This window comes from Vidua macroura, chromosome 6 (genome assembly GCF_024509145.1).
Source record: "Vidua macroura isolate BioBank_ID:100142 chromosome 6, ASM2450914v1, whole genome shotgun sequence".
NCBI classification, from domain to species: domain Eukaryota; kingdom Metazoa; phylum Chordata; class Aves; order Passeriformes; family Viduidae; genus Vidua; species Vidua macroura.
This window is the reverse complement of record NC_071576.1, coordinates 36,148,022-36,165,994: the sequence shown is the minus strand read 5'-3', so window position 1 is coordinate 36,165,994 and position 17,973 is coordinate 36,148,022. Positions and strand designations below refer to the sequence as shown.

At 39.4% G+C, this 17,973-nt stretch overlaps 1 protein-coding gene across 5 annotated transcripts in view; it reads right to left on the bottom strand.

Annotated features, from left to right (window-relative positions):
• UBR1 (ubiquitin protein ligase E3 component n-recognin 1) overlaps positions 1–15,189 on the bottom strand; it is a 58,116-nt gene extending 42,927 nt beyond the window's left edge. For 4 of the 5 annotated variants that reach the window (XR_008437496.1, XM_053979857.1, XM_053979856.1 and 1 more), the window contains exons 1-5: positions 15,032–15,189; positions 5,641–5,897; positions 3,499–3,577; positions 2,066–2,176; positions 614–744 (exon numbers count right to left, since the gene is read on the bottom strand). Coding sequence is in view for 4 of the 5 variants with exons in the window: in XM_053979857.1 (XP_053835832.1) it covers positions 614–744; positions 2,066–2,176; positions 3,499–3,577; positions 5,641–5,897; positions 15,032–15,112 (659 nt within the window). In the remaining variant the exon portion in view is untranslated. The remainder of the gene's footprint in view (positions 1–613; positions 745–2,065; positions 2,177–3,498; positions 3,578–5,640; positions 5,898–15,031) is intronic. The other variant, XM_053979854.1, reaches the window with a different exon arrangement.
• Between the last annotated feature and the right edge of the window lie 2,784 nt (positions 15,190–17,973).

The window sequence follows — 17,973 nt, the reverse complement described above, 5'->3', positions numbered from 1 at the left end:
GCAGGGACATCTTCAACTAGATCAGGTTGCTCAGAGCCCCATCCAACATGACCTTGAATGTTTCCAGGGATGGTGCATCCACCAACCCTCTGGTTGGTGTTTCCACTGTTTCACTGCCCTCATTGCAAAAAAATTCCTTCTTGTATTTATTCTAAATCTACCATCCTTGAGTTTTAAACCATTAGCCCTTGTCCTCTTGCAACAGACCTTGCTAAAAGGTTTGTCCACATCTTTCTCTCAAGCACTGTGAAAAGCATCCTTGAAAATCTGCCAGCTCAGTTCTGCTCCCCTGCCCCTTAACACCCCATCAGTGTCTCCCAAGACAGTCAATGGTACCTGGTGGGTCCCTCCACTCCTGACATTTCCTCCCCTGGGCACTAAGACCTGCCATTTCACTGTAGATCAGGCTGGCTCAGGAGCACTTCCCTTCAGTGACTGATGGAGGACAGTCACACACTACTTTTCCCATGAAGCATCAAAAGCTTTTCTCTACATAATTCTACATCAAATATGCACTGTGCTGTTTACAGGGATTTCAGCACTAATGTCTGCATGATATGAGACTATTTCAGGTTGCTAATGAATTGAAAAGAAAGTCGGAAATACTCCCTACCTAATGGTGAGCTCCACAGGCAGTTCCTTCTCTTCCTCCCAGATAAGCATATCTACAATGTATTTTATCACAGAGGGAAACACTCTCCTAGAATGCTCCATAATTTCTTCATTCAACTGACATTCAGAATTCTGTAAAACATGAGATAATATTAATATGGAAAATAACCTAAAAAAATTAAAAGGAGGTTGGTAGAGTACCTCATTAATATAACAGGAAATTCTAATACATATAGCGTAAATTACATATACACACTTGTACTATAATCAGGAAATCATCTTTTTCACAATTTTCAAGCAAATTAACCTCACCTAATTTCTTCTTTTCAGTTATTTCATCCCAAGGGCTCTCAGTAGTATTCCAACAGTTTCATATACTTTTCTTTACACATCCATGTTTTATCTAGGCCTAGACTATGAAGGTCTCATCAAATGTGTTAGCTTCACTTTTTTTTTAAACTTGCATTCAAAATAGCTGTTTAACAGCTTTCTGCATTCCCATAGATATCAAAAGTTTGCAGTGCAGATCAAGTAACAAGCTCCAGCTGGTATATAAATTACTCCTTATTGCAGCTTCAACCATTTTTATCCTGAAATCCATTAACTTTCTTCAAAAAGAAGGATGAAAAAGTGAAGGAAAACTTTGTCTCATTTTTCTGTAAGGCCAGTACTTTTTATTCCTTTTCCACTTGACTTTTTGACCAGACTATAAATAACAGTATGTTTGCTACAAAACCATCAGGGATTTGGGAGTCTGCTTGCAATGACAAATGCTGAGGTTTTTCATCCTGATTATCTCTGAATGAAGGACTCTGAAAAAACCCAAATTTTACCTGAAGCGGCTGATTTGCCCACATTCTATTTAAGAATTCCTTGTAAGATGGCATATTTTTTGTTAATATGCTCCTTTATGAGGTACAATAACCATGAGATATTCTAGCATAAAAGGTCAGTTTCAAGGCACAGAAATTTTTTTTTAGTCATAGTGACAGATCACACACCAGACATAACTGACAAATGCAGTTGTTCAGTAATGCAGTCATGTAGAAAACAGAAAATATTAAAATCAAACTTCTAAACGTGCTAACCTCTGGGAAACCAATTATTTGTAAATAAGAACTAATATATTTAGCAAAGAAAAGAACAAGAAATTGCAATTTTAATTCCTCAGTTATTATTTACAGATTAATTCCAAATGAAAGACTCAAGCACACAAGTCAGGTAGATGAAACTGTCTCCAAACAAAAAGCAAAAAAACCCAAAGGATGTCTAATATATATGTTTGATCCCAAACACCTTGACCAAGGAAATCCTGATTCAACTTAACTGAACCTGTTACATGAGTTAAACAATACATATACAGGAATAAGCACTTTTTAAAATAAGAAGGTAACATCTACCTTCTTATTTTACCTTTAAATATTTTTTATTTCACTTTAAGCAATATTCTTACTTCTTTTGGAGAACTTGATGTTCCAGTCTCATGTTTAGTACACAGCGGTCCAGCCTTCCATGCCTCTGTATCCCCACAGTCACAAAATCCACCTCCAGTGGAGCTATGCATCTGGAAGAACCATGTATTTCAGTCATTAAATATGCCCATAAAAGGGAAGAGGAAAATAGAATTGTGAATTATTTAACACAAATATAAACACCTACTTAAAAACAGAAGAGTCACTGCATAACCAATGGACTTACTGCAACTTTTTTTAGATAAATGGAAACTTACCAGAGGAGAAAGGGGGTAAAAGATAAACTTTTTGAGCAGAAAATAAAGAAGGAAATAGAGTTGCTGCTACAGAAAGGTATGCAAGTCGTAAATAAATTTAACTTGAAAGTAAGTGAAAAAGCCTATGACTGGTGAGTGTTTCATAAATGGCAAAATATTTCTGGGTTTATTCACAAAATAATAGCAAACCTTTCTAATGCCTTCTTTAAAATTACTTCACCAAGTTAGAAAATAATATTAAAAAAAGTGCATATTAAAAAGACATTTAGTAGTTCTTCTACTTCTAACCAAAGAAAAGATGACATGATCAGCATCTAAATACATTTTTGTAACTTTAACTTTACATTGCACTTTCAGAAGAGTACAAATTCTGAGCCTCCATTTTGGCAAAAAATTCAGACAAAATTCAGGCAAAAACAATTATGCTTAGCTTCCTCCAAATCCCCAATCTTGTAATAATTCTAAAAAAAATCTCTGACCCAATAAAAACACATTTGAAAATCTGTTATTTACCTGAAATATTTTAAAATAACCTGATCTAATTAGATGTGCTTTGAGCAGGAGGCTGGACTAGGTGACCTCCTTAGATCCCTTCCAAAATAAATTATTCTGTGAGTCTATATAAAGAGCACATCCTGTATTCTTTAGATGAAAATGCTACAAATCTGCTCCCATATGACTACCTATTTCCATAGCTGATGTTCTGCCTGGAGAATTTACTGAAAAACAGGGAAATGACAACAGCTTCTCAGCCCAAATGTGGTTCCAAAGTGTTCTGTAATCATTACTGTCTGTTTTCCCTGGGTTTTCACCTTACTTATATCCCAACAGAGCCGACTAGGACTGAGGACACAACTGCCATTTACAGTCACAGCTCTTTGCTCTGATCTACACTTGCATGAAATTGCCAAAGAGAATAACACTTCATGCATTAATAAATTCCTTTCTCTTTTGTTTCTTCAGTTAGCAAGTAGCTGTTCTTAGAAGAAGCTTTACATAGCTAGAAACACAAGAGAGAGAGATTAGGTAACTCATAAATCCCAGAATTTATTTTTTCAATAATAAAATTACTAATGGCTTATATGCAGTTTATTATAGCCTCAAAAGAACTTCTCTAAAGCTACAAGTACCATTTGTTAAAATAAGATTTTTCCTACCTTGTACCGGTGGTTCTTGTGAATGCTATTCTGGAAGCAGTCGATACAGAGCACACAAGTCGGATCAACTGCACAGTCTCTGCAACAAAAACGGTAAGTGGAAAACTTTCTAAAACAAACACTTGAAATTTTCATGCACAAAAGAATATGTTGCTCTGAAAAAAAAGAAAAATTGAGATTAACAACAGATTCAAATTATAAAAACATTGACTTTCATCATCTTTCTGTGACATGGAGCAACCAGTCTTGTTAAATCTGAACCATGTAGTCAAATCTGTTATGTCAAATTCTGTCAAAAACATGCTCAATTTCCACTTTCAAAACTTGCTTAGCAAAACTTTTTCTGGTTTTGCTAAGAATAAGCAGCTAGGAAAACCAGTGAGGACTCTGAATTAACCTTTATTATTGTTTCCAACATCAGTCAGTAGTCAGTTTGCTCATTAAATTTTTGCTACACGTCTACTAGGTTATGTTTCTAATTTTTAAAACAGAAGTTAAAATCTGAAAATAATTTCTTACTAAATAAGCTAGGAATATATACTTTGAAATGTAACTTGTAAAGTTTCACTCATGCATTTAAATACTTGAAAATAGGGAATTACACTCATGGACAATCTAATTCCATTTTATTCTATGTTTCACATACATACTTTTATACATTGCCTTTTTCCTTAAAACACAGCCACTTTTTTCTTTAAATGCTGTTTTATTCTATGCAAAATGTAGATGACAGGTGCTAAATGACAACATATCAAAATTTTTACTCTATACCATTGTTCTACATTTAGTTCAAACTTCTTGTACAACTAAAATACCATGGTAATTCTGATTACAGAATGAATTACCTTCAGATTATAATAATCATTAATTTTATTTAATACCTCAGTAACACTCACTTATTACCATAAATCTACTGAAAGATGAATCAAAGAAAAAAGAAGGCAGAAGTGCCTGCTGGATTTGAAATGCAAGTCATTCAGATTTCAGAACTGCAGAGTATCTTTTATTTTTAGCATTTTAGAAGCTTAAAGCAAACAGATACCAAGACTGCAATTCAAAAAAAAAAAAAGAAAGAGACTAACTCAGACATTTAGCTTTGTCTTTTTGCCTGCTACCATACATGAATTCTGGAGAGGCAGGAAGAGAATTATTCTTGTTCTAGCAGCACTAAACAGCCTTGTCCTGCTTTTTCCTTCATACGGTTGTCCCACTCACTATACACTGTCTAGTACACACAGCAGGACTTCTTCAAAGACCATTCTCCTTTCATACACAACACCACCTGTTTTCTGGAAAAGGCTGAAGAGTATGTGATTGATTAAAACTTTACAGTGAAACTAATAAACAAAGTTTATAGAGAGCTTTTATTTTGACACTTCCTAAACTCTAAGGGATGGAATTTTTACTGATAGTGCTTTTCATCCTTTATAATATTCTCTTAGTATTTCTAATTAAATTTTCTAAGCTTTTAAAATAAACTGAGAATTAGAATAAACTATGGCAATAACATCATATTAATGCTAATCAATTGCTAGAACTGCTGCAATCTTTACATTCACCATAAAAACTGCTAGCTTTTTAATATTACTATATTTTATTCATGATACTCATTAATGTATTCGTATTAATAGGAATTAATACAATTAATTCTATCAAATCAATGAGATGTCACCTTTAATATACTGCAGGATGAGAAAAAAAGGTGAAAAATGACCATTGGTCCCACAGCTATTGCCAAAGCAAAGGACTGATGATGCTCAGAAATGCTGGATTCTGTTTCAGACTTTGAAAGGGTGAGTACTGTATCCCTCATTTCAGGTAAAGACTCCATATTCATACCCTATAATCCAACACTTTTAACCAATAGCTTTCAGTACTTTTTCAGTACCATTTCCTTCCCCATTTCTCTGCTGAGCCTTCTTTTCATATGCAATTCTCCTCACTCTAAAGTGGTTTGAAGTGGGAAACAAATGCCATTTGCATTAACAATTATCATTGTTAATTTGCCATTAACAAATCAGTTAAGCAAAGAAGTACCATGACACAAGCAATGACCAGTTAGCAGCACAACTGATTTTATTCAAGCACTTTCCTGCATTATTTCAGATGGGAACACTGATGACAACACACCATCATCCTTACCTGCAAGAGTATGTTGTCTCCCCTCCTTTGAACACCTTTCCACACAGCTGGGAGGTTCCACTCTGCTGTAGTTTCTCCAGGAATATATCTGGGTCCTCCCCAAACAAATAACATTCCAGGGGGTATAATATTGCTGCCTGGACCATTTCTTCTTGTTTCTCCACCAAGGGGTCCATTTCAGCCGAGTAAATATTTGGCACATGTTTTGCCAAGCACTGTAAAAATGTAGCCTGGAAGTCGAATCTTTCATCACACCACTGCAACAAAAAGTACACCCATGGGTAAACAAACAAATAAGTAAATAACAAGAAAAATAGGATCACATACTTCTACTGTGAGTTCAGAATTCTTTCCTACATCAGAAGTCAGTTCTTTGAGCAATAAAATCCAAGAAACCATGGATTTCCAATGATTTCTCTGCTATTTTCCACCACAGTAACCTCCGTTCCTTTTAAGTCTTCTACTAAAATACTCTAAGGCAAGAGCTGGCAAGTGCTATGTTACTGTAGAGAAACCCATGCACACTAATTAATTTTCAACTACACTCTTCCCCATGGGCCAACCAATACATTAAGTCTGATGTCTGTTCAGCTGCTGACAAGTGGAAAGAATTGCCACAGCTGGGAAAAGTTTGGGATTCATTCCTTTGCCTGCTGATAGTCAAAAAACATGTACCAACTTAATGGTCTTCTGAAAGCCTTGTTGAACTGGTCATCAGAGATCAATAGCTGCTGAGGAAGAAAGAAGCCCAAATGACCATACAAGCTTACTGTCATTGGGAAACCAGGCTAAAATGCAATTTCTTTTTTGTAAGACAATTAATGAAAGTGTTTTGTGTTTTGACTTGAGGTTCTTAGTCCATAACCTCACTTCCAACTTCTTTAGTTCTCCAAACAGATCTCTTCAATTGTCCTATTTCTGTCTTTCAAGTCAGAATATTCTTTCTTTCATATTATTCCCATGATTTAGAAATAACTTTTGGTTTTTCCCATTGCAAATCAAATAAGGCTCTTAAAGACAACATCCTTTCAAACACAACCTTGGTTAAAATCCAAATATCATAGAATATCCTAAGTTGGAAGGGACTCACAAGGATCATTAAGTCCAAAACAGGACAGGCCCAAGAACCACACCACATGCCTAAGAGCATTGTCCAAATGCTTCTTGAACTCTGGCAAGACTGGAGCCACAACCACTTCTCCAAGAAGCCTGTTCCAGTGCCCAACACCCTTTGGGGAAAAACCTTTTCCTAATACCCAACTCAAATCTCTCCTGATGCAATCCTACGCTGTTCCCTCAGGTCGTGTCACTGGTCACCACAGAGAAGACATCAGTGTCTGCCCTTCCTCCTCCCCACACAAGGAAGTTGCAGACTGCAATGAGGTCTCCCCTCAGTCTCCTCCAGGCTGAACAGACCAAGTGACCCCAGCTGCCCTTCATACAGCTTCCCCTTCTAGGCCGTTTGCCATCCTTGCTGCCCTCCAATAGGCTTGTATCTTCTTATACTGTGGTGCCCAAAACTGCACAAATGATTCAAGATGAGTGCAATAAAAAAAAAAAAATGCATATGTAATTTCATAAATCGCTCTAAAGGGAATATTCTCCAGGCCAGCAAGTAGGGAATGAGCAAAGCAACCACCAAAGGGCTCAGACTGAAAGAAGGGTCAAAGAAGTAGGCTATTTAACTTTTTATGTGAAAACCAAAAAATCCTCAATCCATTATTTTTTTAACCATTAATCTTCCTCAGCATTACCCTTAGGTAGCCCATTACTTCATTAATCATGGTGAAAATGCATGGCAGAAGCTGATGGAAAAGTTAAGCCATGGATAATGTGGTCAAGCAGAATAGCAGATTCGCCCACAATCATATTAGAATATTCTTATTTTATAAGTACAGCAGCTTGATCAGTCTAATCAGATTCCCTGAATCACAGTGCATTCAAACCTATCCATTATTATCTGAAAATGAAGACCCATCCATGAATTGAAAGGAACCAGTTATTTTAATTCCAATGTTAACAAATAAAACTGTTTTTTTCCAGAATTTCACCTGAGCAGTAAGCACCACTGAAATTATTGTATTGGTCATAAAAGCTGTAGCATACACACATATGCAATATATCTGCAATCTGTATGCATATACATACATGCACTCAAATATATAGGTATGTGTTTATTTTCACATATTCAGATCTGAGGAACAAAAAGATAATGAAATAAATAAAATGGTTGTCTTTTTATTTTAATTAACTTATTCAAATTTTTCAACTACCTAGCAAAGTGATGCTTACCCAGGGCATAAAGACACTAAATTGTAAAAAATAACTAGAAATTAAATCCAAACTTATCAGATACTTGCATATTAACACTAAAAAAACAAAAGTATCACACACAGCTGATGGCTCTGAGAAAGATATTCAATTGTAAGCGATAGCTGATCATGTGTTTATAATTTTATGCGTCTGATTTAAGATGAGTGGAAGTGAATTATTCTTATCATAATTAAATTTCATAATTTAGTGTTTCTGCTTAACCATGTTTCCTCCTGTAACTTGTTTTTATGTTACCTATACTGCATCATGCCTTCACCAAATTCGCCTCCCAGTTTGGTCGCTGTATTTTTTAAATGCGGAAGGGTGGGATGTGGCCCCATGGCACGCTCTGTTCGCAGAGCACAAGAGAATCCCACTCTGTCCCTTTCTATCTTAATGACCCAGGTTCCCAAGAGATGGTGCAAGTTTGTTGCTCTAGAGCATGTCATAGCTTCAAGAAACACAGGGCTAAGCTTCGCTGAAAATCTGCCAGAAGTGTAAAATGGGTTCTCACACAGTCAAACTCACAAGCATTTCAAGCATTCTTGTACAAAGCTTTTAATTCTATTTGAATGTTGTTCCAAGAAGAGAGGACAGGAAGTAGGAAAGAAGCAAGAGAACTTTCTCAAGCAGGCTGTCTGCCTTCTGGTAAGAACACTAAAATATATGCTCACCCTATACATCACCCAGGAAATACCCATTATACTCATAAGAGAAACAAGAACATCATTTTTCTTATCATTGCAGAGGTTTATTACATACACTAATTCAGTAGGTGTTGCTTCCATTATTATTTTTGATCTACCTTCTAAGCACAGTTCTCTTGGAACTCTGAAGTCTAACAGCTTGCACAAGGCAATATTATAAAAAGCAGCTATACTTTAACTACACTGATGGACAAGCTGATCTTTTAGTGCAAACGTGATTGCCTAAATTTCAAGACTATTTTTAGATCTATACATTAATCTAATCAGTGAAAAGGAATATTAATATTTATGAACATTAAACAACAAATTATGAAGGAACAAACTACCAGTAGCATGAACTAAATCCTGTACCTGGTCCAGCATTCCATTTAAAAGGAATAGTAAAATACTTTGTTATGCATAGCAAAAATCTGTCAGGCATGAGACAATACCAGCTGCCTGTCAAAGCAGCTAGAAAAAGCAGGCTTTTAAAAGTAAATATTTAAAATGCTGGGGGCATACTGATTTCAAGCAGGTGCCATTCAACATAAATACCAAATGCAAAAGGCAGCTTTAAGGCACAGAACACTTGTACAACTTCAACAGAGATTAGAAGGACAGCATCTCAGAAAACTTTTTATTTTGATATTGTCTAACTAACTGAAGAAACATACGACATTTTAAAAGGATAAATATGCACAAGTTCTTTGATAAGTAGGCAGAATACTTAAAATTTCTTTGAAAAGGAAAGTTCAATGGATTCTTGAACTAACATTTTCATATAAGGGTTCTGCTTTCAAAATTTTGGCTCCATTTTTCCTTCTTACTATCTTGGTTTAAAATTACCAGTTTTGTAATGCACTGAAAAGAAGATCCAACTAGAGTACAGAACACCTAGGCATTACGTTTAGTAAAAACAACAGGAAGATAAGGCAATCTATTTCAGCCTCAAACATATATATTCCACAAAGAAGAGGCTTCAAAAATAAACACTAGAAATTAACATACTTCTTCTTCCCTGCCTTAAATGAAACTTTTTTTTTTTAGGAGTATAAATCCTATCTCTGGAAGGGCACAGTTCAGGGAGTTAAAACAGAAACTTACTTTATTTGTTTTGTCACATTTGTAACAGGAATTATGTTGTTTCACATTCTCCAACAAAGCACAACCAATGCTTTAGTAGAGAATCTAAGCTGTGAAAATTACTGTTTAGAACTCAAATACAAAATTTTCTGATGCATCTGTCAGCTCCTTTATATAACATGGCTAAAAAAAATCAAACCATACTACCAAACTTTAGTATCCAGTCTGCTCTAGATCTCAGTAATTACACTAAAAGAAGGAAGTTAAGTTTGAAAAGTTTTTTTTTTTCCCTTGGCACAACATGGGTAACATACAAGACTGTCTGACATCATCCTAACAAAACATCAACTTTGACCTGAACACATAAAAGAACTTTTTGATCTCTTCAGTCATTTAACTTTGGCCCCTGAGCCAAAGCAGGGTGCCAATTCATGTCAAAAGATGCTTTAATGATGCAGGTGTTTGCCCACTTGGAATGAGACTCAAAACCAGCACAGACTACTGAGGTTTTGTCTAGAGCACAACCTGCCTCGATTCCAGCAGTCACCAATGACTACCAGCTGAGCTGAACCAGAGCAAATCGGTGACCACCAGAGAAGGACAAGTAACCACCAGCACCACCTGTTACTGTTTCAGCTGCTGGACAGCTAAAACTACTGTCTTCTTCAGGGTAAACAACACACAAACCCAAGCTGCTCAACCTCTTGGAAACTGCAGGTCACTTTTGAACCACAGGCACCTCCAAAACCACAAGAGCACAGCTGCAGCTCATGGGAGTAAGCACCTGAAAGCAATCTGCTGCCCAAGGAGACAACTGGCGTCAAATCATGGCCTGTAGCTCCCTCCACCATGTGGGAGGTACCTCTATCATACTTCCCTACCAAGTGGACACTCCAGCCTAAATATGCTGCAAAATTAGTAGGATACTACTACTGAGGAGGTTCAACAGGCAAAATGGTCAAGAATTCTGGAACTAATTTTCAGGTCTTTGAGGCGTGCAATCTAATCACCTTTTCATGTTCCAAATTTTTTGGTGAAACCTGCATTTGGTAGATAGCAACATACAATTAACACTAGAGGAAGCAGACATTTAGTACCACACAGTAAACCAAAACAATGTGCAAAATACTTATTTTGGGGGAAAAATTATTCTCCCTATATAAATAGCAAAATCATCATTGCAGAGTTACTTATAATATTCTGTGAGACTTTGAAATTGAATTTTAAGTTCTCACTATCAATTTGACAGATCATTTTTATTTTGTTTCTAGAGAAACAAAGGAAATGTTTTTATTCTTTCTTTGATCCTTAACATCCATGTTGTGGTCTCCTACATTTGAAGGAACACAACATCCATGAAGTGCCTTAGCAAGCACCAGGCTGCACTTCAAAACACACAACTACAGTGAATATTTACAAAGAAATAATTCATTAATAGAAGGATGGGGGGTGCAGGGGGTGGAAAACAACACCACTGTTTTTTTTTTTTTTAATTCTCTGTGTGTTCACACTTACCTAATTTTCCAATTTTCATCGCCACTGTACACAGTCTAATTCTGCAGTGAAGGAATGTTTAGAAAAATTCAGGTGATTCTATCCATACTTAGCACTCACTCAACATCCCTCAAACACTTTCCCTTATACACGAATCTGTTTATCCCTAACTTCTCTACTGCTGTGACATCTAGGAGACAGTTACATGCTATCAGGAACATCCACTGCCTTCTCCTGGAGCTACATACCTCTCACAACTGCAGTACTGTAATAGGACTAGAGCAACCATATGTTGTGCACTTTATGTAGACTCAAGCAAAGGTAACAGACACCTTTACAATCAGTTCACCCCTGCACCAACAAAAGCCACAAAAATTACCAATAAATACAAGTAAACATAAAAGCTGACAGGGAAGAAAAATCCACAGATGCTGTAACAATGTGAAAGCACTTCAGTAAATATATAGGGAGGCAAACAGGACCTGGGCCATGCTCCAGTGACCTGTTGCAACTTCCACAGCTCCATTTCTTGGACACTGAACAAGTGTACAGTTAACACTGTTCTGCCAATATGCTGCACTGTTCTAAATACAGCAGTTTGACCATCTGCATTTCAGGGCTTAGTTACACTAAAGGATATGATGGCTTACCTAAAATGAAATTTTTAAAAAATTTAGCTTAACAAAGTAAAATTATATGGACGTGTCATCTGGTCTAAACAGGTCAATTCAGTTTAGAAGACACTGCAACTCCAAATAAGAGGCCTGACTCAGATTTCACTAATTTCAACAAATAACCTGCACATTAATATGAATATCCCCTCCATATGACTACTTGATTACACATCTAAGGTAGCAGGACTTCTCATATACATCTTCTCAACTATGTAACAGCAGTGAATGACACAAAAGATCTGAAATACCTTAAAATGCACAAGAGCCCGTAGTGTACTTTACATAATGAAACTGAAATTTAAAGGAAATATCCTAATAATATAAGCTTTTCTCTTCCTGTACACCACTACACCACGTATATCTCTCCTTTTGTTAGGAGTTCTGACTAATGGCAAAAGAAAGAACTTTTTTTTTAAAAATCGCTTTTCTTCACAAATATTACTGAGAAGGTACACATACATGAAAATTTGAAGATTCAGTGTAAATTTTAAATCCTTGAAATAGCTTAATATCAAAGCCCTGCTCCAGGTAGCAGACACAAAAGCAGGCAGGAGTCAAACCGGAATTTGTTTAGAATACAAATGGACAACCAACCAAGGGCTGGATCCAGCCTGCAAAGCAGGCTTTTGTCAGGCCACTGGCAATGCCTGCTAGCCAACTACTGGACAAGCCAAGTCCAGCCCATCAGCCAGCCAAGTAAACTGTGGATGCTGGTGGGAAAGGAAAGAAAGTAAAGTCGAGTTTAGTAGACAGGGTTTACTACTTAGTCAGCATTAAATTCAGCCCACTCTCTTCCAGGACAGCTCAGGAAGCAATACAGCCACTATGAAGAAGCAGAAGCACAGACAGGACCTGACTTCCAAGTTAAGTGTTTTCAACCACAGTCATCCAACCTGAAGCGCTGCAGATAAATGCAGAGAAGACACCACTGACTTGGGCTGGGTGCAGAAGAGTTTATTACCTGAGTCATCACCATCCATTCCAGAATCAGGCTGGCTCCTGCAGAATCATTCAGGTAACCTCCACCATGCACCCAGCACTCTGGGAAGGTTTCAGCCAGATGTGGTGCTGCACTGCAGCCAATGGCACCCAAAGCCAGAGACGAACAGAGGAGCAAGAGTCTGTCTGACTGCTCAGACACTGAGACAGCTCTGACAAGATCAGTGAGGCCAAAGCTCACCCTATTTAACCAGTTCTTTCCACTCCGCACAACTCTCCAATTCTAGCACCACAGTAACTTTCAGAACAGCTCTGCACAGTGAAAGCACAAGTCAGGCAGGATATATTAGTTCTATCTACTTAGTACCATCTTCAAGACAGCAACAAATTGAGTGTACTGCTTCCAGATTACAGCTGTCTCTAGTATTACTACAGGCAGGTTTGCTGTCTAACATCACAAATGCTGTCAGACACAACCTAAGTACATATCCCAAGCTCTTCTTCTCCCTTTTTATAACATACCCTCCCTCAGCCCCTACTCCCTGTCAAAATCCCTGCAGTTTGCTTGGATATATGGCAGGCAACATGGTCTGGATGGCCAACTACCTTCCTTGGAATAATGATAATTCTGGTCCAGACACTTTCAATTGGCTGAAATCACACAAAAATTAAGACAACTTAGTGGAGCAGCATCAACCCTAAGCAGTTGAGGATCTCTTCAACAGCTCTCTCTTAGTTTTTCACAATACCATTATTAACAGTTTCATGGATTGCTTGGGCTAACTCAGCCTCTTAAGTCCCCAATTAATGAAAGGCTGATTGCATTGCTTTGCTGCTGATTGCCACTATTACCCTCAGCACCACTGGCTTTATGCACAGCTCACAAGCTTAAGAAATCGCCTGTCTTGGGCTGCAATTTTTGACATTATGCAATCAAACCACATTTTTTCTAGTTTAAAATCAGGTTGTTCCTGATTAAAAAAAAATCCACACATAGTACTGTTTCAGTTACAGAAATATAACTTAAGAATTAAGTCCATGACTAAAGGGCCATTTCTAATGATTTGCAGATACTTAAAATTCTGAGAAGGGTACAAGGAATAATGTTTGTTGGCTTAATGCTGCCACATGAAAGACAAGTTCCATGAGTAAACATCTTTCTATTTTTATTAGTGGTGTGTAGCATCATGTAAAAAGTAGCTATTCTACAGGCTTGCCAGCACCCAACTTTTAAACACCAGCAGTCAAGTTTCAAAACTATACTATGTGTGCAGACTGTTACAGGAAATAGAACATAAAATGTAAAGTGCCTCATACACATCCATCTGCCTTCCTTTCTTAACTTGTCAGCTTTTGGGTTTTAAACTCCTCTAGATAAAGTGTTTCAAACATAGTAATCCACTGTACAAGTTTGCGGAGGAAACCACATAAGGCACTTACGTGCTACCACTAGACAAAGTCAACAACAAATTGTGTTCAATAACAAAATATTAAATCCATAGACAATTATTTTGCACGAAAAAAGAAACAATACTTCTGTTCAACAAACAACTGTTTCCTATGTTCTTTCTAAATTATACTATTTGCTGCTCCACACACTCTGTAGAACAATAATTTGTTACTCTGCCTTTTCTGTTCCACAGTAGAGCCACTTTTAATTAAGAAAGTCCTTTAATTAAGGACTATGGTTAAAATGCACATATACAGTACAACGTTTAAAGGACCGCTCCGAAGCTTTCCAAAGTTTGATCTCATTCAATTCCGTCATTAAGCATCAACTGAAAACCCGGGACAGCGGCTGACAGATGCTGTGGGGAACCGAGACAAACCGCGGGTCCGTGACAGCGGCTCGCCGGGCCCGGCGCAGGGCTGGCTCTCCGCTCCCGGGGCAGAGGCGGCGAGCTCCGGAGCCGCGGCCAGCGCAGGCCGCCGGGAGCGGGTGCGCGGCCGCCGCCGGCACGGGGGCACCGGGCCGCCCGCTCCGGCCCCAACGCCCGGGCCGCGCCCCGGCTGGGGCCACAGCCTCCCGCTGGCCGCGGCGTGTGCAGAGCGGCGCGTCCCGGCCCTCCACGGCGCCACTCCGCAGCCGCGGAGAGCCAGCCTTGCTCGGCCGAGGGGCGGGGAGGCAGCGCGGGCAGGGCACGGGCTGCCCCCGAGGGCGGGCAAAGGAAACCGCGGCGCGGCGCCGGTCTGCAGCCTCACCATAGCTCGCTCCGGGGCCTGCGCGGGGGCCCGGCCGCCCGCCGCTCCCGCCGCGGGACCTCTGTCGGCTCCGTCCGCCATTTTGAGAACGAGGGACGCGGCCGGCGGCGCCGTCACGGCCCGGAAGGAGCCGCCGCCGTCACCGGGCGCTGCGCCCGCAGCCCAGGGCCCGCCCCGCGCGCAGCCGCCGCCGCGCGGGGCCTCGGCAGCGCCTCCTGCGGGAGGCCGCAGCAAAGCCCGGCCCGGGGGCTCGCGGATCGGCCGGCACGGGGAGCTCGTGCTGACCGCGTGTGCTGAGCTACGTGAATGGAGTCCCTCTGCAGGCACCTGAACTGTACCCTCTGGGTGCTCACTTCGCGCCCTGCTGTACGGAGTCACGGAGTCAGGTTGGAAAAGACCTCTGAGATCATCGAGTCCAAGCTAGGACGGAACACCACCTTTTCCTCCAGCCCATGGCACTGGGTGTCACGTCCAGTCTTTCCTTAAGCATCTCCAGGGACACTGACTCCACCTCTCTGGGCAGCCCGTTCCAAAGTTTAATCACCCTTTCGGTGAAGAAGTTCCTCCTGATGTCTAATCTAAACCTCCCGTGGTGCAGGGGTCTGTCTCCCCTCATCCTATTGCTAGCAAGATAATAACACAAATAATTTCATCTACACAGGTGCAAAGTCACACCACTTCCGTGTGGCTCCCACATGGGCTAAGCAAAGGGAAAATTTTACTAACTTGGTGTAGGAGGCAACAGTAGCTCTAGGCAAATGCCTAAAGACCAAAAGATCTCCAAGGTCAAAAATTTTCCTCCGCACCTCCTTCCAACAGCATATCATAACTGTTCTGGGTGCTTAGCAGATTTGGCAAATTAGGGCATTTAGGATCTTGATTGATATGTGACAAACACGGCCTATGCATTGCTGGAAGTTTTCCAGATTGTTGCAGTCCAGTTGTACAATTCCCTGTGTTTGCACCTTCCTAAGGCTGAGGAAATAGGCAAATAGCCATAGCATTGGATCTTGGGGTCCATTTCAAATGCCTGATACCTTGGATACTGGGAAGACTGCCTCTTCCCACTGTAGTCTTCCTGTTTCAAGCCTCCAAGCAGCTTTTCCACTTTCTTCAGTTATCAGTATGGATGGGATAAAGTTTACAGGTGATCTTTTCAGGTATATCCAATGATTTTTTGTACTGCACTCAGCCACAGGTACTCTCAAAGTTCTACTCTATGTTCAAAACATCTGAATGTAGTTCCTCTGCCATAGCTACCAGTCATCTTCATATTAAGTCCTGCAGACATTTTTACATTACTGAAATCTGTCACTTAAAATCACCTTCACTGAGACAGGTTTAGGTATGAGGTGTAAAAAATACAAAGTGAATTTTGCCATGAGACAATTAACAATCTCATCTCGTTCTGTCTGTCCGTCTTGCTGATCTGTACCCAGTCCTTTCCAATAGCACAGCTGCCCGCTAACCAGAAGTGTTGTTTGCACAACAACCAAGTTTGGACTGTAATTACTGGAGTCCTCCACCTGTTTTGGCATCAACACTAGCAATTGTATACTCCAGCTTCCAATGTAGTCGAGCAAGAGAAGCAAGGCAGAATTCCAGGACAGCAACAAATCCAGTCAAGCAGCAGGAGGGCTGCCTGCAGCCCCCTGTGCTGCAAGGCAAGCAGCTAGCCTGGCTACCTCTTTTAGCTAGCTATCAGTAGGGGTTTGCTTTACTGCGGGACTTCTAGAAGTTATGCTAATGTAAATCAACTGCTTTAATTGAACAGGACTTTCTGTTAGACTTATTTTAAAAAAATATTATTAAAAAAAAATTGGAAACCCACATGCGCTGAGAGACAGCAAAGAAAGTGTCAGCAAACCTCTTAAAAAAACAAGTTGGCACCATTGCCCAGGCAGAAATGGCACAAAACACCAGGATCTCCATGGATACTACAGTAATAGAGGAAAGAAGAGGAACGAAACAGGAATTCAGATCAATTTTAATACAGACAAAATGCTTGACAGCCTTGCTAGAGCTAAAATAAAATGGTAGAGCTTCAGGAAAAAAGTGAGCAAACCCTAGTTCTCCAGATTACTCCTGAAGATTACCAGGATTGCTGATTGATGTTTATTTAGAAACATTTCTTCAGGGTGTTTTTTCTGGGGGGAAGAGTAGACAAGCAAGATGAAAGGCAGCTGAAAAAAACCAAAGCAAACATACATGAAGTCCTGCAAAAAAGTAACTAATTTATGAAGGACATCTAAAAAGTTGTGTCTTATATTAATGCAGTCTAATTGATGTGAAAAATGTTTTTTCTTGATCAACCAATGCTAATTATTATCAATGCTAAAAATTAAATATTTGTCTTATGACAAATTATATAAGAAAATATAGTTACAATTAAACAATATTGAATTAGAAATTTCTAATACCTGAAGTTGTTTGAGAATATTATGTTAAATAATAAAGTGTGATGTGACTTGACAGAAGCTTTTTCACCTAAACTCATACTTAAGATGGGAAGAAAAAAATCTCAACAAAAATGGGCAGCAGTTAGTAAACTGAGTTGGTAGCAAAGAATAATTTAGCAATTATGAAACTGTGCAGTTGCTATAGCAAAGTTTAAAATGGTGTGTGTACATATATATATTAAAATGTCCAAAATACCATAAAAAGACTTCTGTCAGGAGCAAAATAGGTCAACTGCCTAGATTTTTCGAGCAGGTAGAATTATAATACCGTCACGAGAAAAAGCGAAAGTTTACATGCTGTATTTGCAAGGAAGCAGGATGAGACACAGATCTCTTCGTACGCCTGGGTTTCCTTCTGCTTTAACCTAGGCATTTCCAGGCACCCCTGCGGCTGGAGAGGAAAGCGGGAACACTCAGGGCGCGGGGAGTGTGGGGAGAGCCGAGATCCCCCGGCCTCGCCGGACAGAACCTCCAGCACAGGGG